A 23,265-nucleotide genomic window follows, 5' to 3' on the forward strand; every position below is an offset into this window, starting at 1 on the left:
GCAATGCGTTCTGCTTTAGTCTGATCTGATGTGTTTTTCTACCCGCGCTGTTCTGAAACTTCTGCTCTTCTCCGCCATTTTGAAATCTCTGACTTGCGCTGCTGTTGCCGTTTCTACCTGCGCTGCCGGATTCGCCGCTGCTGTAATCCCTCTTCTCCGCCTTGCGCTGCCTGAGTCGTCTCTGGTCGTCATCGCTGCTCGATGATTGTTGTCGGCTCGCCAATGCCTCACATCCTCGCTGCTCTGCTTGAGCTGTCTCCGCTGCAATCATGTCTCAGGTTAGGGTTTTTTATCCTCTATAATCTTAGGAAGCTAGTTCTATTCTCAAATTGGGGAAATTGAGGAATGTGTTTAGGATGTATATATGTTCTTTGAGAGGGTCTAGTGTATGTGCTTATTGAATATGCTTTGAGGTTCGAGGCCCAAACATGTTCAGAAACAACTGTATGTACTGTGTATTTTTCCTTTTCTTTCTATTTTCACTTTCATCATCATGATGTGCGTCTTTTCTGAGTTTCTTGTGCTGAATTTTCAATGTTTTCCCTAGCTTGTGGTAAGTACGGGCAACCGCAGAAGCTTTCAGAGTTGCTGATGCTCCTGCCAAGGTTTTCTTTCTTCTGATGGAAAACACTGAGGAGATTCTTCCATTTTGCACACAGATCTTCCAATTACAGGCTCAGTGGTATTAATTTCTTAAATTCAAGCTAAGTGATATACATATAGTGGTCTAAGTTTTTTGGCAGTTAACTTAATTGAACATAACTTGCATAAAAAATGTATTGCTTTTCTATAACAGTATAGCTTTAAGATAATAGTTATAGTGAAGAGATTTTATGCATCTCAATAATAAAAACTAAGCTTCATTGGTATATGTGCAGGTTACTTGTGGTAGCAGCTGAGGTAATCAGTGGATATGTTATCCTTTGCCTTCCCTTCTTATATGTTTTAATGTTTGCATTGTACGACCATATGGTCTGGTACCAAGGTTTTCTATTTATGATCCTTGATATAGTAATATACTAACTAACTAAATGTCAAGTTTCACCTTTCAGTGATTTCAAGAGACAATAATTTGCTATATTTATAGGCAGGTCTATATTGTGTCAAGTTATTTTCAATTTAGTGTATACAATGATTAACAATGAATGCAAAAATGAATAAAGTTCTATATGTTGGAAGGATTGCTTTCCTCTGCTTTCCTTGACCCTGAAAGGATTGCTTACAGCTTCTCCGACGTGTTCTTGATGGCAAGGTAAGTGACAATGGCTCCTAATCTGTAACGGCTGCTTCTTGTACGCTTTGAGTTACCGGTGAAGTTCATGTTGATGTGACCAACTCCTTCCTTTAATTGTCTCATCTAAATACTCAACAGCATCATCAAGGACCTCATCAATCTTTTTCTCTATGCTCTTCAATTCTTGTTCATTTGCTAATTTGTTCTCAATCATGTATTTTTTCAATGCAGATATCGGATCCCTAGCAGCATAGTGTGCTTTCTCAGCTGCCAAAGCATAAACATATCATGATAAACATGGGTTCAAAAGTGAATGCTACTAGGATACCATCAGAAACACATAATGGAATTGCTTACCAGGATCACTAAGCTCATCAAGATCAGCCAATGAGTGACCTCTAAATCTATAGGTCTCACATTCCGCCAAAGTTGGTCCATCTCCTCTTCTGGCTCTTTCAATTGCCTCCTTTGCGACTTCCCTGACCTTCAAAACAGCCATTCCATCTGCATGAACCCCTGCCATTCCAAATGCTGGTCCTTTCTTCCATATCTCAGGATCTGAAGTTGGCCTCAGATGTGACATCCCAATAGCCCACAAATTATTCTCATCTCTGTTTCAGGTAACATCTCAAAATAGTTTTATTCTAGTTAATGCAAAGCTTCATAGATGAGTATAGTGTACATGTTTTGAAGCAATTTTTCTCTTTGATTATCGGAAAAAGAAAAAAAGTAATTTCTCAAATTGGACCAAATTAAATTAATATGCCTTCAAGCTAAAGTATTTTCTTTATTTATTTGGGTTACACTAATCTCTGTTTTAGGTTATCAAAGACATGAAATTGAATACCATATTTTGCTCATTGTTCTATGTATCACATTAGAAAAATAACATTTCTGCTATATGTATTTTATCGTTTAAACAATTTATTGCTCTGCTATACTTTAAGTTGCTCTTTATTTTTAACTGATTTATTATTGACATGTAATCCTTCCTTTTACAGAGTTGCAAGATATACTCCTATCACATTAACTCTTATTAATTATATTCACACATATGCATGTATACATATATAGCTGATATTATAATTAATTCACACTATTTTATAGTTAACTCTTTCTAAAAATAAAAAATAAAAAGAGAGACATTATATCCTAGTATAGTACTTAAAACTTTTATCCTTAATTTCATTATTATAACTGCGCTATATATTTTTGGAAGGTATACGTGTGAAGCAACTGAAAGCTGAAACTGATTACCGGCCACAAGCTGAAACGAGAGACAATGGCAAAACTAGATATCCAAAGAATTATCAGGCATGCGTGGACTTTATGACCCTGATGAAAAATGCAGCCTGGGTTGGTATGCAAAATAATAAATCATACCCTCTTAGTGTAGTTTATTCATCGGTACATATAAATCAAGTCATTGAAGAATTATATTACTTACTATTAATTGCACCTGATGTGATTTAATTTGAGTCTATGTACCGCAAAAGGAATGATTTGATTCTATAGTTATGTATCCACCAGCTACCACCAAATTCCCCGTGGCAACCTTTCTGATTGGGAAATTTTCAAGGAAAAAGCATAATAAAACTCAAGGAAGGGACCTTGAAACACAAGAAAGAATTTCTTCTCAGACAAACCTCTTAGGTGAGACCATATATAGGGCTGCATTTTAGTGCATGCTGAACAATTATCATATATTATGATTTGATATAACAAATTTTATTTTGTTACAATATTTGAAAACTACTCAAGGACGGGATCTAAAGCACAAGAGGAATCTACTGTCAATGAAATTGAGACAAACTCTTCATCAGGTGAGGGACGCACTATTAATTAGTGATACACATACTCACTTGTATACTTTTAACTAAAAATGTTGCTTCCATCTTTTTTATGTGAAAGTAGTATATCTGGAAACTCAATTAGGACAAGGAGGGGATGGTGAAGCACAAGAGAAAACTAATGCTGAAGCTTGGTCGCATCCCCTATTTCCAAAAAATTACGAATGTTGTGCTGGCTTCCTCGCGTTTATATACACGGTCATCCTGATAATCTTTGGAAAAGGTATGTCAAACATATATATAGGGCACTGTGGATTAATTCATGGTTCACATAATTAAGGGATTAGTGTGCTCTTTAGGTGATAATGTGGTATATATGTTGTACTAATAAAAGGGACAAACATATTCAAGCGGATAGGGCGAAAGAAGGAGAAGCACATATGGTCTAATCAAGTAATGAACGAACTTCTGATGCAAGTATCCTTGTATGAGTATGATGGCAATGGCAGTAGTAGTGGACCTCAAGATCAAGATCAAGGGACATCCCAAGTAATGGCAAATCTGTATTTAGGTTTTGTTGTATGTATGCTAAAGAGCTGCGTCTAATTTGGTCTTTCTATCACCAAGTATTTCTTACTCAGTTGTTGTTTTGTTGAGCAAATTGAGATTAAGCCTTGCTTCATGAATTGTTTGATTTTAAATATAATTAATTTGAGGTGTTATCTTTATTAGCTTGTTATGCACCTTGTTGCTATACTGTAACTATTATAAGTTTATTTGAAATACTAATTGAATCTTTTAATATCTATTTTAGTTAGGACTTTATTATTAGTTATTTTATCTCTTTTATAAATTTTTTTATTGTACACAAATTTATTTATTAATTAAAATAATTACACATGTATGAACAAACAATTTTATTGTAATTTTTTTTGTATTTTTATTACAAAAGTAATTTTTATTTTTGTCAAAAAAGCAACCCTTTTATTAGTTGCATATTTTGAATATCAGACAACACTTGTATGGTTGCATATTCAAAAGAAAAGGCAACACTTGTGCAGGTTGCATATTCAAAAGAAAAGGCAATACTTTTAAAGGTTGCATATCAAAACTAATAGGCAATACTTTAAAGGATTGCAAATTCAAACTTATAAGCAACGTGTAAAAGGGTTGCATTTTATGCCAAATAAGCAACACTTTTTAGTAGTGGCCAAAATATGAGAGAAAAGACAATATTACAAAAGTGTTGTCTCAAATACACCTTTGAAGTGTTGTTGTTTTTCAACCAAAAGCAACACTTGGTAAGTGTTGCTCTCAAAAGCGTTGCTTTTGAAACAAAAAAGTGTTGCCTTGATCTAAGGCAACGGCTGCATATGCAACGCCGGCCAAAAACGTTGCCTTAGGTCCAAAAGTGTTGCCATAGATCAAAAGCAACCTTTTGTCAGTCTTTAGGCAACACTTTTTAAATGTTGTCTCAACTTAAAAATGTTGTAGTGGGTGCTGCCTATTATTACAGGATTAGAACCTGAATTCTTTTTTTTTTATTTTATCCTAAGTTACGTCATATTAAGAAGAGTTCATAGAAATCAAATCCTATTCTATTTATTATTAAATTATTAATTATAGTACGCTTAATCTGAATAAAAGTGTTGAAATTGATTTACCATTATTTCGTTTTATTAATTAAGGATTATTGTTTAGTAATATTATTTTTATACTACTTAAATTAAAGTTTCTTTAATGATATGCATTAAGAAAAAAGATAGATAAAATCAAACAAAAAATTGTGAAATTTATTTATTTATACTATTACTATGTTTATATTTTTTTTACACTATATTTAAAAAAATATTACAATAAATAAATCCTGAATATTTCATTTCCCACCATCAACACTCCTGCATAGCTTATTATTACCTTAGCTTGATCCAATCTTGGCTATCAAGCCTTACCATGTTAGAGTCGGTGGGAAAAATGGTCTATTTGTCTGCACAACGGAAATACTACCACTATTTCTCGTCGAGAATCAATATTAATAACAGAAAAATAAATATTGATTAAAAAAATTGCATTTGTGAATACTACCATATAAATCAACAGTATATACTATATTAGTATATATAATATTAACAATAATATATATCAACAGATTATATAGGTAACGATTCAATTTTCGGTTTTTTTTTTATAAATAATAATTGTTAGATATTAGTCATTGGTCAATCTAAAAAGCTCTAGATTCTGTATAATATTATAAAATATTGAGTGTCACATTCATAACATGCATTGTGTAAATTAGTAGTACAAGTAGATACACAGTAATCATAAGCACAGAGATGATAAACATATAAAATAGCAGCACTTATTTACGACAAAACGATAACTACTCTAGATAGATTCTTTTAATATAGGAAAAGTATATGAAATAATTTTTAATCAGTCAAGAATTGAACAATTCATTTAATTATAACGATCAAAATTAGTTTTATTTATTTTTAATTTATAATATTTTATATTAATTGCTTTTTATCTCAAATTAAAATTTTGAATGATACGTTGGAGAATTAGTTACGGAGATCACGGAACTCTCCTTCCAACAATCCCGATTTTTCACCATCTCTTTCAAGCGGCTGTAACCCGAATCAAGCTCTCTATCTCAAACGGTGTCCAGCTCTTCCATTCAACCATCTAAGCACCGATCCCTTCTTGGATTCTGTCAGTCTGTGCCGCCACATGGTGGGTTGCAGTTGACCGTCGTTCTTCTTCTTTCCAATTGCCTCCACTAGTCCGTGCCACCACCATCTCCTTCAAGGCACTCAATTTGAAAGTCCAGAAGTTGCAATTGAAGGTGACAACGCCGATCGCGGCTCAAGTGTTGTTCCCAAATCGGTAACGGGAACACCCGCAAGGATGATCACACCAAGAGTTTCCGTCACAAAGAAGCGGCTGTTGCGGTGTAAAAATTCTGGAACCACACAACATCATCCATAGAGTTTTCAACGCCGGTGGGCAGATTGAACAACACATTGACCAATTCAACCCAAGGCGATGAAGAATTGAGTGCGGGTGAAGTTGTTATTCAAGAGCAAGAGGGGTCTAAGGTAAGTTGCATGGGCTGTTCTTGCATTGTAGGAAATTTGATTCCAACGTGATATGTGAATGTTGTGATCTTCATGTTAATTAGATATTTTTTAACTTTATCTGTTTGGAAACATGTGGTACGGTCTTATACTTAGTTGAGAAATTATTAGAGTAGACTAGGAATTGCTATCAAATGCTTACACAGTATGTTCTAATCCAAAGAATTGATATTATTATATTATGCTTAAGTCCCATATGCCATTGCACTATTTTGTTGATGCATTTTATTTGAGTGATTCATTATATAGTAAGGTTCTTTAGGTTGTAAAACTTTTTTTGCCGTATATGTAATTGAAGGGCGACGAAGTTACCGACGTCATTGGATTGATGAGCAAGGATGAGTTGGAATTAAGACAAGAGGTGTGAATTATGACTTATTGTTTGTTATCGCATTATAGTTACTACGTTAATACTAGCTTTAATTCGTATTTGGTTCTGTGAATTGGCCTTACAGTTGCCAGATCATAGTGGAATCAGTGAAGAAGAAATCCCAGTCATAGAAATGAGTTTTGATTCGCTGCATTTAGCACAGGAGTTTTATGAAAATTATGCAAAGAAAGTGGGGTTCGTAATTAAAGTCAGGAACACAAACTTTGACAAGACGCGGAAGGAAGCAAAGATACCCATTAATCAATCTCTTCACTGCACTCGAGAGGGTTATCGGGAATCTCGGGTTAAGGCAGCAACTCGGGCAAACAGAATAACAACCACGAGATGCAGAGCAAGGATGTATGTCATGCTGGACAGGGAGAAGGAATGTTGGGTTGTGTCTAGGTTAGAATTGAGGCATTCTCCCCTGTTCAGCTAAGAAAGCCGTCCACTATCATGAGTATAGGGAGTTGACCATGCATGCTAAGTGCGTCATTACGGATAACGACGAGGCTGGCATAAGACCCAACAAGACGTATCTAGCATTGGCAAACGAGGTTGGTGGGTCTTTAAACCTGAGTTTTTCAGAAAAGGATGTCAGAAATTACATCACAAGAATCTCCGATGCTCCAATGACAATGAGGACTTCCAGGGGATGATGAGTTATTTCGTTCGAATGAAGGAGATCAATCCCAACTTCTTTTATACCATAGATGTTGAAGATGCTAATAAATTTAGGAGCGCACTATGGGTAGATGCAAGGTGTAGGGCTTCGTATGAATATTACGGAGATGTGGTGTCGTTCGACACCACTTACAGAAGAAATAGGTCTGTATACTTATTGGTGAATTGCAAGAGCAGTTATTTGTTAAATTTGTCTTGTTGCCTCACAGTTGTTTTTGCTGTTTTCACAGGCATGGTCTATCTTTTGCATCCTTTGTCGGTGTAAACCACCATGGGAAGTCTACTCTTCTTGGCTATGCTTTACTTGGGAGCGAGGAGATCCCTAGTTTCGAGTGGGTGTTCACGCAGTGGGTGAGATGTGTCGGGACTGCGCCAAGGGGATCATCACTGACCAGTGCAAGGCGATGGCTGGTGCTATTAGGAAGGTCCTACCTGATACTGTCCACTGATGGTGCATCTGGCACATAATGAAGAAATCACAATTCAAGCTCAGTGGCTACGCTAGGTACAGAGAATTGAATGCATTGATGCATCACATTGTGTGGAATACTCCTTTGACTGAATCGTTTGAGGTTGATTGGGTTGGTTTCATCAAACAATTTGACTTAGGCCAGAACAGATGGTTAGCAGGTCTGTGATTGTTAATATAAATCCCGTTTGTTGGTTTCTAGTTGCCTATTTATTCACTTCATGTTATTTCTGCAGGCTTGATTCCCCTTCTGTTTTTGCTAAGAAATATAGCTGAGTTTTCTACCCTTCTAGTCAGTGGATGTTCTTTTCAATACACAAACAGATGTTTTTTCTATAGAGTGTCTGGATGTTTTTTAATTTGTTTTATCATTGCATTGGAAGCTGTCATCATGTTGTTTATAGGCGACATTGATGTAGCGGAAAATGGACGATTAAGAAATTAATATAAGAAATACGTTGCAAGTACAGTTCTTAACCGACGAAAATCCGCTTATCAATTTAGAAAAGGTTGTCACAAAATTATAACAAAAATACTGGGAGTAGAAATCCCAGGTCGTCTCCCAACGAGTTGACAAAAGAATGCTATTTTATTAGTCAGGAATTTTCCGAGAATTTTTAAGAGTTGGAGAATAGGAAATTAAATGATTGTAATTTAAAGCAATGAAACTTAACGAGAGAATTTATATAATCAAATAAAAGCCTTGACCGGGAGAAGATTAATTGGAAGTTCTATCCTTGTTGGATTTTTTCAAGTGTAATAGTAAAAGGTTATTGTTCTACTTAGTTATCCTTTATTGAATAAAGGAAATTCAAGCAACTAACTAACCAACTCTGAATCCCAGGTCCTAATCCTCTCCTAAGGAAGGATTAGAGTCAAAGACCAGGAAGTTAGCCAACAACTTCCAATTTAACTAATCACTTGAGCATTCCAACTCAAGGGTCTCCTTTTAATCAACCCCCAAGTCAAGTCGGGAGTCTACTCCATTGACATGAATATAACGTTCACAGAAATATAAAAAGAAGACATGATAAATTAAATAAAATAGGAACTGAAAATTAATTAAAAGTAAAAATAGTTCTTTGTATTAATAAATCCCAAAATCATAAACATACTTATCTGAACAGGGTTAATGGACAATTAAAAGAGTAAAGGTATAAGAAAACAAACTATAATAGCAACTTCAACGGAGCTAGTGACTCTTCTCAATATCCAGAGCAAAAGCATCAAAAGCATAAAAACTAGAAATCTATGAATGTCAAGAAAAACCTATAGGAAGTGATAATTTTCTCTCTAAGATTCAAAACTAAAACTAAAATTATGCGTAATGTGAATGTGTGTTGAGTCTCTGCTCGTCCCCTGGCTCTAGTCTGTGTTTCTGGGCTGAAAACTGGGTCCAAACTTGGCCCAAAATCGCCCCCAACATTTTCTGTGATTTCTACAGATAGCGCACGTCACGCGTACGCGTGGTCATTTTCGCGTATCACGCGTACGCGTCAAGCACGCGCACGCGTGAGCCATGCGCGCGCGTCGCTACTCGCTGATCATCTCCTTTATTTCTTGTGCTCCTTCCATTTTTGCAAGCTTCCTCTCCATCCTCTAAGTCATTCCTGCCCTATAAAGCCTGAAAACACTTAACGCTCATATCACAGCATCAAATGGTATAAAGGGGAATTAAAACTACACAATTTAAAGGCTTAGGAAGCAAGTTTTCAATCATAGAACAAAATTAGGAAGGAATTGTAATATCATGTAAATTGTATGAATAAGTGTGCAAAGACTTGATAAAAACCACTCAATTGAACACAAGATAAACCATAAAATAGTGGTTTATCAGACACTCTTATGCCTTTTTTTTTGGCAGACCTTTATGCGAATCGACGGAAGTGGGTTCCAATATTCTTCAAGAGTGAATTTTGGGCAAGCATGAGGAGTACACAGCGTAGTGAAAGTATGCACATATTTTATGGTGGATTTCTGCATTGCAAGAGTGGGTTGGTTTAGTTCGTCCATGAATACGACAATGTGCTTGGAAACAAGGAGCAAAAGGAGATGGAAGATGATGCTGCGGACTCGAATGGAGTCATCCCCTGTATAGGGAGCACGGGCATTGAGAGACAGTTTCAGCAGGAATACACCAGTAATATGTTCAGGACCCTTCAGCTGGAGGTAAGAAAAAAAACCGATTGCGTGGTTCGATCAACTGAACAAAAGGGAGATACAATTTCTATTAAAGTGGACGAGCAGAAAGTATTTTGGGGGAAGCCTGTCTACCATACTTTCTTAGTAGAGTTTGACCCTTTGAGTCGAAAGGGTCAGTGCGACTGCAACAAGTTTGAATCTGCTGGTATATTGTGTTGCCATACCCTTGCGGTGTGGTCATACTACAGAGTTGACACCATACCGAGCTTCTATGTTCTTCCTCGATGGAGTAAGAATGTCATCCGCAAGCACACTTACATTAAGAGTAGCCATGACGTGGCTCGGAGTGATGAAAGCCACAACTTGTTCAGGCATCTGTGTTCAGAGTTCTATAACGTTGCTCAGGAGTTTGTTGCATGTGATGAGGAAGCAGCCATCTTGCAAGCTGCCCTCTGGGATGCAAAGTCCAAGCTGACTGATTATCGTGCCAGCATGCGTTCTGTAACAACCCTGATTTTCGAGTACGTGAGATCTTTTCTGAAAGTACAGATTTCTCCGAAAGATCAGTAAAGGGAACACCTCTGATATATCATCAAGCATCTCAATCCTCATTATCATTATGTCATCCTTAAGTTAGAACCTCCTCTGAGGCAAGCTCGATAATGCAATCGCGAAGAACCTAGTTTTTGAACCGTATCGGTTGGCAGTTTTGATTCTGATTTTCGTAAATAGTCTCTGTTTGATGAACCGGACTCGATTCATGAGAGGAGAGAGATAATAGTATAATATTATCATTATATTAGTATTAGAAAATGCTTGAATGATATTATAAGGTTACCTGGTCTGTTTTAGTTAAAAACAAAAAATCGGTTTAACCAGGTTTACGGTTTACTAGTGCAGCTTAGCACCAGCACTCTCTGATGACTTTACCAATGCTAAGGCCTCATCATACATGTTTTATTCTCATAATAAATATGTTACTAGTATCATTTATGCTAGTAGCTCAGAAAATAATTTTTAGAGATGTTTTTACGAGTGTTCTGATACACCTAGTTTTAGTAGTTGTACACCAGAGATATTTTAATATTATTTTAATTCACCTCCAAGCCAACCAATCAAAACTCACCTTACATCCCCAACACCTCCCAGGCTGTCTCATTTCATCATTTTGGCCGAAAATAACAAGAGAGAAAAGAGAGAAACTTTCATGAACACTTAATCTTCAAAGCTTGATTTCTTCTGAACTAAAACTCAAATCAAAACTCCGATTTCACCAAAATGGTCCTCTCTTCTTCCCCTACATAACCATGTAACTTATCAAGGATGGAAATAAGGTGAGATGGCTGTTCCTTTCCCCTTTCAATTCGGTTTTCAAGGAAACATGCTTAAACAAGTGTTTTCTTGATGTTCTTCCTTAGGAATCATGCTTAACTTGACTTGAGGGCCAAGAAACGTGAACTTCCAGCAAGTCTAAGGTTAGAAATCACTTCCTAACATGCTGAGTGATATTTTGTTAGTTGAGGGTTTTTGGATTTAAAGTTGTCCTTGATGTGATTTAGGAGGAAAAAGTGCTAAAGGACCACCTGAAAGTCTAACTGAATTAGGAGCAGTAAAATCAGGTAGGGTGTCACGAAATTAATCTTGAATATTTGTGTTTGAGTTGTGTGAATGTTGTATGATTTGGCTGTGCTAAACATTGGTTGCATATATGATTGATTCTTGGTGAAAATTTGGTAAAATTTTGATGAAATTTGATGAAATTCAAGCTATAAATGTGTGTTCTTATGGCTGCTGGAAAACAAAACCCTGGGCCCTAAATTGGGGTTCAATTTGTGTTAAAATCATGTAGAAAAGATGGGGTTTTAGTGGCTGGGAATTTATTTTGAATTTTGGTAAAAATCGGTTGCTGAAAAGACTAAAAAAACGGGTAAAAACCGAGAAAGAATTTGAAGAATATACGAAGAACATGAAGAACACTTTGAGTGTGGTGAAGAACATTGAAGAACACCTTTTAGATCTTAGAAAGGGCAAGGAAGTAAATATTTTGGTGTTTGAGGGGTTATTTTGTAATTTCTGAAAGTTAGGGTGGTTAAAGTAGAAATATTAAAAGTTACCGGGGTAAAAAGTTAATTTTAAAGGTTAAAAGGTAAAGACAAGGTAATTTTCGAAAATTTAATAATAAAATAATGCGAAAAATGCAGTTTTCTGTAAAAGCTTTAGAAAGACAACTTTAAGTGCAGAATCTCATAATTACCTTCATAAAACACTTAGGGAGTGGTAATAACATGTTAGTGAGGCAAAGATAAATAAAAGATAAAAAGTTAAAGTAAAGATAAAAACCAAAGAAAAAGTCTGTAAAATTTTAACGACAGAAAAACAGACAGAGACTAGTGAACGAACTAGGGCAACTTAGTTAATACTTGAGTTGCGACTAGGGTTAGGTATAATATGAAAAGTTAAACTGTTTCAGTATAGACTTAATGAACCTATACTTGGGACAGGCTAACTATTCATACCGAAATTTACATAAGCTTTAAATACATACGTTAAGCAGAGAAATCAGAGCAGAGTAGAGAAACACAGAAAACAGAGTAACCAGAGTAAAATAAAAAGATAAAGAGAAAAAGAGTAATATAGATACAGATGAAAAGAGTAATCAGAGAAGAGAAAAGAGATACAGAGAACAGAGTAATTAAAACAGAGTAAAGAGATACAGAGAAAAGAGAAACCAGAACAGAGTAAAGAGATATAAAGAGAAGAGTAATATAATAAAGAGATATTTATATATATTAGTTGCTTAATGCAACCCAGAGCTATATTTATATATATATTAGTTGCTTGACGCAACCCAGAGCTATATTTATATATATTAGTTGCTTAATGCAACCCAGAGCTTCTGTAGGGAAACTAAGTTACCTACAGCCATTTTCCGCTTCCCCAGAGCAGAGCAGAGTATATATATATTTTCCTGCAGTAAGTAGAGGCTGTCTCAAATGAGCGGCTATTATTATATGCGCATTTATTTAGGAACGGAAAATCGTATTCGGGAAATCGGGATTACTCGTGACCGGATAAATGTCGGGATTGTGGGCAGCCAACCAACACATGAGCTCATGGCCTGTACTAGGGCTAGACATGCATCATTCTTGTCTGCGCATCATTCTCTGTTGCATTCCTTTCTGTGTGTGATCTACTTCTTTATGTTTGTCTGCTTGTATGCTATTTCTGTGTTTTATTTTCTTGTATTATTTTGTTTGTGTTATGCCTTCTGTTGTCTCTATTTTCTCTTTCTATCTTTATCTTCTGTTTACTGCTTCGCTATATTATGTTATTCGTCTACTAATCGACCCCAAATAAATGAACGTAACTAATAACCCCGGCCCTACTAAGAACTCCCCAGTTCTTACCCCTTCTCTCTCCCTTCCCCCTTCAGATGGAAGTAAGAGTACCTTACCATAGTTCGCTAATGACCGTTCGCAAGAAGAGGATTCTGCTCTAGATAGTCTTCTGAGTCTAGGGTGAATATCGTTCTCTGTTTATATGTATATACTGTGAGACCAGCCAACGTCTGCACCCCGTTCGTATGCGCACTTTAACCTAAATCCTGTGTATGAGATTCTTGTTGTGTGGCTACTTCATGAGGTACCAGAGAGACGTCCTGTGGAAAAGTCTGATCGTGCAGAGGAGTAGCAGATGATGTTCTATCTTTTGATGACGTTCCACCTGACTTGAGTTGTGAAGACTTAGAACGTACTTTCCCTCGCTTTAGTAGTTTAGAGGGACTAGGTGAGTATAGAATCTACAATCTAGGCTAGCCTAGGTGCCAGCTTAGAGACCTCTTGAACAGGTCAGGACCTGGGATGTTGTATGTATGTATATGTATATAGTTATTATCTAGCTATATCTAGGGGTGTTCTAACTAAAGGTCTATACTCTAATAAAGGTTGGATAACTGAATGTTACTAGCTACTCGTGATGTATTTATGTGTTGGTTATTTATAACTGTTTTATCTGTTATTACTTGTGAATTGATTATAAATGATTCTGTCTATTAATCCAAATATTTTCAAAAAAAAAAAATACACCTCACAAATTAACTACGCTTTTAACAACAAATCAGGCTCATATGATAAATAATAGATAATAATTAGGAAGACAAATTGGTAGCGCTCAGTTTCTGGTATGATCTAGACATATTGAAAATTGGGTCGTTACAATTTGGTATCAGAGCAGTTTGTTCCCAATAGAGCCTGGGGAGTGGACTGACTATGCTTCATTGCATACTCTGTTGTGTGTCTCATGCGTATAGGATATCCCAGTGATATATGTTGCATGATTGTTTCTGTGTTTTCATTTTGGGAATGTTCACACTTGACTTGAAGTGTTAAGACTGATCACCTTAACAATGATTGTTTGGTGTGAACATGACTACAATGGGTTCACGGAGACGAGGCGTACGGGAAGGAATTCCTAATGTTAACTACAAGAGGGAACAGGAAACGTTTATGGCTACCATGAACAACGTGGTTGAAGTAGTGCGTGAAGCTGCTGTAGCAACGGCTAGGGCTGTTGAACGTCTCGGAGTGAGAAATGGGAACGAGAATGAATACGGAGAAGATAATGGGAATGATGAGAACAACTTAGGGCATCCTGAAAGACCTATGACCCTTGCGACCTTTCTGAAGGTTAATCCGCCTAAGTTCAAGGGTACACTCATTGCGACTGACGCTGATAACTGGTTTCGAGGTATTGAATGATCACTGAGAGCGCAGCATGTTCCGGAAGGACAACACGTGGAGTTTGCTACTTATATGCTCGAGGGAGAAGCTGAGTACTGGTGGCAGGGGATACAGCAACTGCTACAACGTAATGAAGGTGACATTCCTTGGGATATTTTTAAAGATGAATTCTACAAGAAATATTTCCCAAGAGCAGTGCGTGATGCTAAAGAGATAGAGCTTATGCAGCTGAGGCAATGGGATATGACTGTTGCTGAGTATGCTCGTAATTTCGATGACTTGTGTTGTTTCTCTAAGATCTGTCAAGGGAATCCTGCTGACTTTGAAGAATGGAAGTGCTTGAAGTTTGAAGGAGGCCTTCGTGATGATCTGATGAGTTCAATAGTTCCGCTGGAGATACGTAATTTTGCTGAATTAATCAACAAGAGCAAGTTAGTGGAAGAATGTATTAAGAAAGTGACTGTGGCCAAGGTAAGTCACCAAGAATTTCCACCAAGGCGTCTTAACAATCATCAGGCAGCTGGGAGAAGGGTGCATTTTAAAGCGCGTGGCATACGACAGCATAAGAACCTACAAGTTGGTAACATTACTACTCGCCGTACGGGTAAGAATGGAGGTAAAGTAAGGCAAGGCAATGGTAAACGAGCCCATCAGGCTTACATAAACCCTGCATGTAAGCAATGCAGAAAAGAGCATAGTAACAGGTCTTGCCAGTTTGGATCACCTAACTGCTATGCTTGTGGAGAACTTAGACACATTGCCAAGGATTGTCCGAAGGGATTTACTCAAAATTCAGTTAGAACCCAGCAACAAGGACGAGTGTTTGCTATCACTATTAACGATGTTGTGCAATCAGATGCCCTCATTCAAGGTCAGTGTTATGTCAAGAATCGATTTCTAACTGTACTGTATGATTCGGGTGCATCGCATTCTTTATTTCTCTAACTATTGCTCACGAGTTAGGATTATATTTCTTTAAATTGAATTTTTACTTGATTGTCCATACACCTGCATCCCAAAATGCTTTGACCAGTTTAGTGTGCCTGTAAGTACCATTCGCTATTAGGAATAGAACTTTTATACATGATCTAATCTATTTGCCTCTATGTGGTTTAGAAGTTATTCTAGGATTAGATTGGCTATCCAAGTATCATGTTTTCCTTGATTGCTATGAAAGAACTACTGTTATTCCGTCTGATAGTTTAGATATTAAACCATTTCTGTCTCATACTTTATATCTGAATTCTGTAAGAGTTACATTAGACGGGAGTGATTATGAGGGGTACATTCTGTTAGCGGCTAGCTCGAATGATAGTGAATTAAGCTCAGAATGAATCCAAATGGTGAAGGAATTTCCTGATGTTTTCTTGGACGACATACCTGAGTTTCCTCCTTAGCGAGAGATAGAATTCAGCATTGATCTAGTACCTGGAACCGGACCGATTTCCATAGCACCACACCGGATGTCACCATTGCTTGCAAGGCTGAAGAAGCTGTGAGACAGGATCGTAGTGGCCTATAAAGGTACAAGAACAGAATTTGTGTGCCTAACTCTGGAGAATTGCGACAAAAGATTCTTACAAAAGCTCATCAAAGTAGACTTTCTATGCATCCTGGAGTGACAAAGATGTATCGAGATTTGAAATAAATGTTCTGATGGCTGGGCTTAAAGAAAGAGGTAGCTGATTGTGTCTCAAAATGTTTAAACTGCCAGAAGGTGAAGGTGGAACATCAGAAGCCATCAGGAACCCTGCAACCTTTAGAAATACCACAATGGAAATGGGAGAAGATTACTATAGATTTTATCACGAGATTGCCAAGAACCTCAACAGGACGTAATGCCATTTGGGTGATTGTGGACAGGTTGCCAAAGTCGGCGTGCTTCTTTTCGATTCGAGTTGACTATACTTTAGGAAGGCTGGAATGAATATATATATTCAAGAAATTGTACGACTACATAGGATACCTTCGTAAATTGTCTCAGATCGAGTTTCGAGGTTTACTACTAGATTTTGGGGAGCTTTTCAGAAAGCGTTGGAAACAAAATTGCACACGAGTATAGCATACCATCCTCAGATAGACGGACAATCAGAGCAGACAATCCAGACGTTAGAAGACATGTTACGATCATGTATGATAGACAACCAAAGCAGCTGGGATTAGTATTTGCTGTTGGTCGAATTTGTCTACAACAACAGTTGCCAATAAAGTATCGGGATGGCACCATATGAAGCTCTCTACGAAAGAAGATGTCGGACACCATTGTGTTGGAATGACGATGGAGAAGCTAGTGTCTTAGGTCCAAACTTAGTGTAAGAAACTACTGAGAAGATAAAGGAGATTCGTTAGAAAATCCAGACAGCACAAAGCTATCAAAAGAGCTATGCCGATAATAGACGTAGACCCTTAGAGTTTAGTGATGGAAATCGTGTCTTTCTAAAAGTAACCCCGACTACTGGAATAAGTAGAGCTCTTAAGATTAAAAAGATTAACCCTCGATACATAGGACCTTTCCAAATACTTAAAAGAGTCGGTCCAGTAACTTATCAAGTAGCCCTTCCTCCAAACCTGTCAAACCTTCATGATGTTCTTCATGTCTCGCAACTTAAGAAATATATTCCCGACAAGAGTCACGTTTTACAACCAGAGACAGTACAGTTACGAAATGATTTGACATATCAAGCATCACCAGTTCAGATAGTAGAAAGAAGTGATAAGCAGCTAAGAGGCAAAGTTGTTCGCTTAGTCAAAGTAGCTTGGGAACCAAGAGGAGAAGAAGAGCACACTTGGGAACTGGAAGATAAGATGAAAGCTAATTACCCGCATCTATTCCTAGGTAATTGAAATTTTGAGGACAAAATTTTCTTTTAGGAGGGTAGAATGTAACAACCCTGATTTTTGAGTACGTGAGATCTTTTCTGAAAGTACGGATTTCTCCGGAAGATCAGTAAAGGGAACACCTCTGATATATCATCAAGAATCTCAATCCTCATTATCATTATGTCATCCTTAAGTTAGAACCTCCTCTGAGGCAAGCTCGATAATGCAATCGCGAAGAACCTAGTTTTTGAACCGTATCGGTTGGCAGTTTTGATTCTGATTTTCGTAAATAGTCTCTGTTTGACGAACCGAACTCGATTCATGAGAGGAGAGAGATAATAGTATAATATTATCATTATATTAGTATTATAAAATTCTTGAATGATATTATAAGGTTACCTGGTCTGTTTTAGTTAAAAACAGAAAATCGGTTTAACCAGGTTTACGGTTTACTAGTGCAGCTTAGCACCAGCACTCTCTGATGACTTTAGCAATGCTAAGGCCTCATCATACATGTTATATTCTCATAATAAATATGTTACTAGTGTCATTTATGCTAGTAGCTCAGAAAATAATTTTTAGAGATGTTTTTACGAGTGTTCTGATACACCTAGTTTTAGTAGTTGTACACCAGAGATATTTTAATATTATTTTAATCCACCTCCAAGCCAACCAATCAAAACTCACCTTACACCCCCAAGACCTCCAAGGCTGTCTCATTTCATCATTTTGGCCGAAAATAACAAGAGAGAAAAGAGAGAAACTTTCATGAACACTTAATCTTCAAAGCTTGATTTCTTCTGAACTAAAACTCAAATCAAAACTCCAATTTCACCAAAATGATCCTCTCTTCTTCCTCTACATAACCATGTAACTTATCAAGGATGGATATAAGGTGAGATGGCTGTTCCTTTCCCCTTTTAATTCGGTTTTCAAGGAAACATGCTTAAACAAGTGTTTTCTTGATGTTCTTCCTTAGGAATCATGCTTAACTTGACTTGAGGGCCAAGAAACGTGAACTTCCAGAAACTCTAAGGTTAGAAATCACTTCCTAACATTCTGAGTGAGATTTGGTTAGTTGAGGGTTTTTGGATTTAAAGTTGTCCTTGATGTGATTTAGGAGGAAAAAGTGCTAAAGGACCACTTGAAAGTCTAACTGAATTAAGAGTAGCAAAACCAGGTAGGGTGTCACGAAATTAATCTTGAATATTTGTGTTTGAGTTGCGTGAATGTTGTATGATTTGGCTGTGCTAAAAATTGGTTGCATATATGATTGATTCTTGGTGAAAATTTGGTAAAATTTTGATGAAATTTGATGAAATTCAAGCTATGAATGTGTGTTCTTGTGGCTGCTGGAAAACAAAACCCTGGGCCCTAAATTGGGGTTCAATTTGTGTTAAAATCATGTAGAAAATATGGGGTTTTAGTGGCTGGGAATTTATTTTGAATTTTGGTAAAAATCGGTTGCTGAAAAGACTAAAAAACGGGTAAAAACCGAGAAAGAATTTGAAGAATATACGAAGAACATGAAGAACACTTTGAGTGTGGTGAAGAACATTGAAGAACACCTTTTAGATCTTAGAAAGGGCAAGGAAGTAAATATTTTGGTGTTTGAGGGGTTATTTTGTAATTTCTGAAAGTTAGGGTGGTTAAAGTAGAAATATTAAAAGTTACCGGGGTAAAAAGTTAATTTTAAAGGTTAAAAGGTAAAGACAAGGTAATTTTTGAAAATTTAATAATAAAATAATAAATAATAATATTTAATTTAAAATAATATTTTAATAAAAATAATAAAATAATGCAAAAAAGGCAGTTTTCTGTAAAAGCTTTAGAAAGACAACTTTAAGTGCAGAATCTCATAATTACCTTCATAAAACACTTAGGGAGTGGTAATAACATGTTAGTGAGGCAAAGATAAATAAAAGATAAAAAGTTAAAGAAAAGATAAAAACCAAAGAAAAAGTCTGTAAAATTTTAACGACAGAAAAACAGACAGAGACTAGTGAACGAACTAGGGCAACTTAGTTAGTACTTGAGTTGCGACTAGGGTTAGGTATAATATGAAAAGTTAAACTATTTCAGTATAGACTTAATGAACCTATACTTGGGACAGGCTAACTATTCATACCGAAATTTACATAAGCTTTAAATACATACGTTAAGCAGAGAAATCAGAGCAGAGTAGAGAAACACAGAAAACAGAGTAACCAGAGTAAAGTAAAGAGATAAAGAGAAAAAGAGTAATATAGATACAGATGAAAAGAGTAATCAGAGAAGAGAAAAGAGATACAGAGAACAGAGTAATTAAAACAGAGTAAAGAGATACAGAGAAAAGAGAAACCAGAACAGAGTAAAGAGATATAAAGAGAAGAGTAATATAATAAAGAGATATTTATATATATTAGTTGCTTAATGCAACCCAGAGCTATATATATATATTAGTTGCTTAATGCAACCCAGAGCTATATTTATATATATATATTAGTTGCTTGACGCAACCCAGAGCTATATTTATATATATTAGTTGCTTAATGCAACCCAGAGCTTCTGTAGGGAAACTAAGTTACCTACAACCATTTTCCGCTTCACCAGAGTAGAGCAGAGTATATATGTATATATATTTTCCTGCAATAAGCAGAGGCTGTCTCAAATGAGCGGCTATTATTATATGCGCATTTATTTAGGAACGAAAAATCGTATTCGGGAAATCGGGATTACTCGTGACCGGATAAATGTCGGGATTGCGGGCAGCCAACCGACACATGAGCTCATGGCCTATACTAGGGCTAGACATGCATCATTCTTGTCTGCGCATCATTCTCTGTTGCATTCCTTTCTGTGTGTGATCTACTTCTTTATGTTTGTTTGCTTGTATGCTATTTCTGTGTTTTATTTTCTTGTATTATTTTGTTTGTGTTCTGCCTTCTGTTGTCTCTACTTTCTCTTTCTATCTTTATCTTCTGTTTACTGCTTCGCTATATTATGTTATTCGTCTACTAATCGACCCCAAATAAATGAACGTAACTAATAATCCCGGCCCTACTAAGAACTCCCCAGTTCTTACCCATTCTCTCTCCCTTCTCCCTTCAGATGGAAGTAAGAGTTCCTTACCATAGTTCGCTGATGACCGTTCGCAAGAAGAGGATTCTGCTCTAGATAGTCTTCTGAGTCTAGGGTGAATATCGTTCTCTGTTTATATGTATATACTGTGAGACCAGCCAACGTCTGCACCCCGTTCGTATACGCACTTTATCCTAAATTCTGTGTATGAGATTCCTGTTGTGTGGTTACTTCATGAGGTAACAGAGAGACGTCCTGTGGAAAAGTCTGATCGTGCAGAGGAGTAGCAGATGATGTTCTATCTTTTGATGACGTTCCACCTGACTTGAGTTGTGAAGACTTAGAACGTACTTTCCCTCGCTTTAGTAGTTTAGAGGGACTATGTAAGTATAGAATCTACAATCTAGGCTAGCCTAGGTGCCAGCTTAGAGACCTCTTGAACAGGTCAGGACCTGGGATGTTGTATGTATGTATATGTATATAGTTATTATCTAGCTATATCTAGGAGTGTTCTAACTAAAGGTCTATACTCTAATAAAGGCTGGATAACTGAATGTTGCTAGCTACTCGTGATGTATTTATGTGTTGGTTATTTACAACTATTTTATCTGTTATTACTTGTGAATTGATTATAAATGATTCTGTCTATTAATCCAAACATTTTCAAAAAAAAATACACCTCGCAAATTAACTACGCTTTTAACAATAAATCAGGCTCATATGATAAATAATAGATAATAATTAGAAAGACAAATTGGTAGCGCTCAGTTTCTGGTATGATCTAGACATATTGAAAATTGGGTCGTTACACGTTCCACTACTCTTGATGCGACTTAGAATACCATGCCCACACAGAGCACAGGCGGTGTTATTGTACATGACATTTAAAACCAAAGGACAGCCGAAGAGTAAGAGACTTGGAGCAGAGTTGGATAAGTCAATTAAGAAGTCAATGCAAAAAAGGAAGAGAAAATCACATCCAGTATGTGTTAGAAGCGACGTATATTTTAAATTTTTCTTATGAATGGTGTTCTTGATTCATGTATGTTGTTCTCTTTGTGTTGTGCATCTTGTAGGATGATGTTGACCTTCGGACAAATAATGATCATCATGGTTCTGTAAATAAAAGATTTGAGGATTCTACTATATGGAATTCATTGGATGGTGGCGGATTCATGCACCTGTTGAATTCTTTTAGGCATATATAGTTAGGTTTCTTGGTGTGAGTTTGTTGTCATTCTTAGCCAGATTTCTTCGTTCTTTAGACACAACTGAATAAACTCTTCCCTTTTCTGTCACTTGCATTTATCCTGTTATGAAGTATTCATTCAAAGAAACAAAAGCACAACTGTTGTTATCTTTTCTCCATTTATTGTTTATTAAGGTTTTAAAGAAATGAATTGTCACATATTTATTCGCAAAAAACAAATGGATTAAATTCGCCCTGAAAATGGTTGAAGAGTATTAAAAAAATAAAAGGCATTCACATCTCAATGAAGTACACGCAGTCGTTAATGCTTATAGTAGTGAAACAAAGAAATCATATCCTAAACCATCCATTTTACAATGAGAAGAAACATCCGAGTACCTACCAGAAGCACCACCCACTTAAAATCCTGGTTATAGTCACCGGTGCCACCGGTGAATTTATGTAGACTGATTACGACCGAAGGCCGTGAAATGCTTAAAGTTCCAGCAACTTCACAATTTCAGCAATAGAAAACAATGATAAAAAAATAACGCCTCCATTTAGTTAACACCACGCTAGTGAATGGAAAGAATTTCCACTTAAGCATAGGCATGAACAAAAGGGTTATATACACCCATCAGAGTTTACTCAATAGTATAAATATGCAATGCATTGCTTAATGAACTAGTGACATCCACAACTTGAAAACTAATTGCTTGAGAATCCTGAAATACCTAACATATGAAACCTGCTGAGGAATATCTCACAAAACACGAGCCGCTCACTTCTCAATGAAGTACTAACAAGTTCAAATGCATTAAACATGATAAATCAGAAAACAGATTCAGAACCATCCAATTTACAAAGAAAAGAAACATCCTAATGCCTAGCATAAACACCATCCATGGAGAGGTTTTGGATTGATTATCACCATCAACTTGACAAAATCAGCAACATGAAATCATAAACCTGCAATGAAACAGGATTTATCAGGCTCACACAAAACGAATCTAAGTCGGAAAATGCCATATTAACATCTATAACTCTATCACAAGGAAACCATAGATATAGTAAGGCATGTGTCTATATTAATGTTCTCTTACCTAGTCATCTGTCTTCTTCCGTTGTCTTTCCCCCTTGTTTGGCTTTCTAGTGGGTAACCCCGCAGGTTGCAGCATGCTCTTCGTGCTCGGTGCTGTGAACGGTGATCTCACAGCCTTAGTCTTTTTCCTTGGCTGGTTGCAGCGCACAGGATCACTGTCCAATGCCTGCAGCGCCTTCCCAATTTGTGAATTATGAGGACCCATCACTATGTCTAGTATGATTTCCTTCCGAAACTCCCGTACAACGTCCTGCATGGCAATTACGTGTTGGACGGTAATTTTAAAACCGAGAAAGAAATTGATCGGAAAGAGGTTCAGCTTAATTGTTATAACATATTTAACTTTACCTTGTCCCAAAGCTGCAAGGGTTTCTCTAAACTCCAAAACTGCATGAACTTGATGATGAATACACCACAATCACAGCTATATGTACAAATAGAGAATATTATTTCCAACCATGACATCATTATCAAGTGAAGTGCTATTAAGAGTATTGTTAGGTGTCATTTTAACTGACCCGTTATG

General features: G+C 36.6%; 1 protein-coding gene and 1 pseudogene across 1 annotated transcript; one reads left to right on the forward strand and one right to left on the reverse strand.

Moving 5' to 3' along the window:
- Window positions 1-1,304: 1,304 nt before the first annotated feature.
- Window positions 1,305-1,818, reverse strand: LOC148546515 (pyruvate dehydrogenase E1 component subunit alpha-3, chloroplastic pseudogene; annotated as a pseudogene).
- A 7,921-nt stretch (window positions 1,819-9,739) lies between these two features.
- LOC148546516 (protein FAR1-RELATED SEQUENCE 5-like) lies at window positions 9,740-21,656 on the forward strand. The gene is made up of 2 exons (XM_088499237.1): window positions 9,740-10,330; window positions 21,525-21,656. The coding sequence occupies exons 1-2, from the start codon at window positions 9,740-9,742 to the stop codon at window positions 21,654-21,656; spliced, it is 723 nt and encodes a 240-aa protein (XP_088355363.1).
- Window positions 21,657-23,265: the final 1,609 nt, after the last annotated feature.

This window comes from Arachis ipaensis, chromosome B9 (assembly GCF_059453495.1).
Source record: "Arachis ipaensis isolate K30076 ecotype BB chromosome B9, ASM5945349v1, whole genome shotgun sequence".
Lineage (NCBI taxonomy): Eukaryota > Viridiplantae > Streptophyta > Magnoliopsida > Fabales > Fabaceae > Arachis > Arachis ipaensis.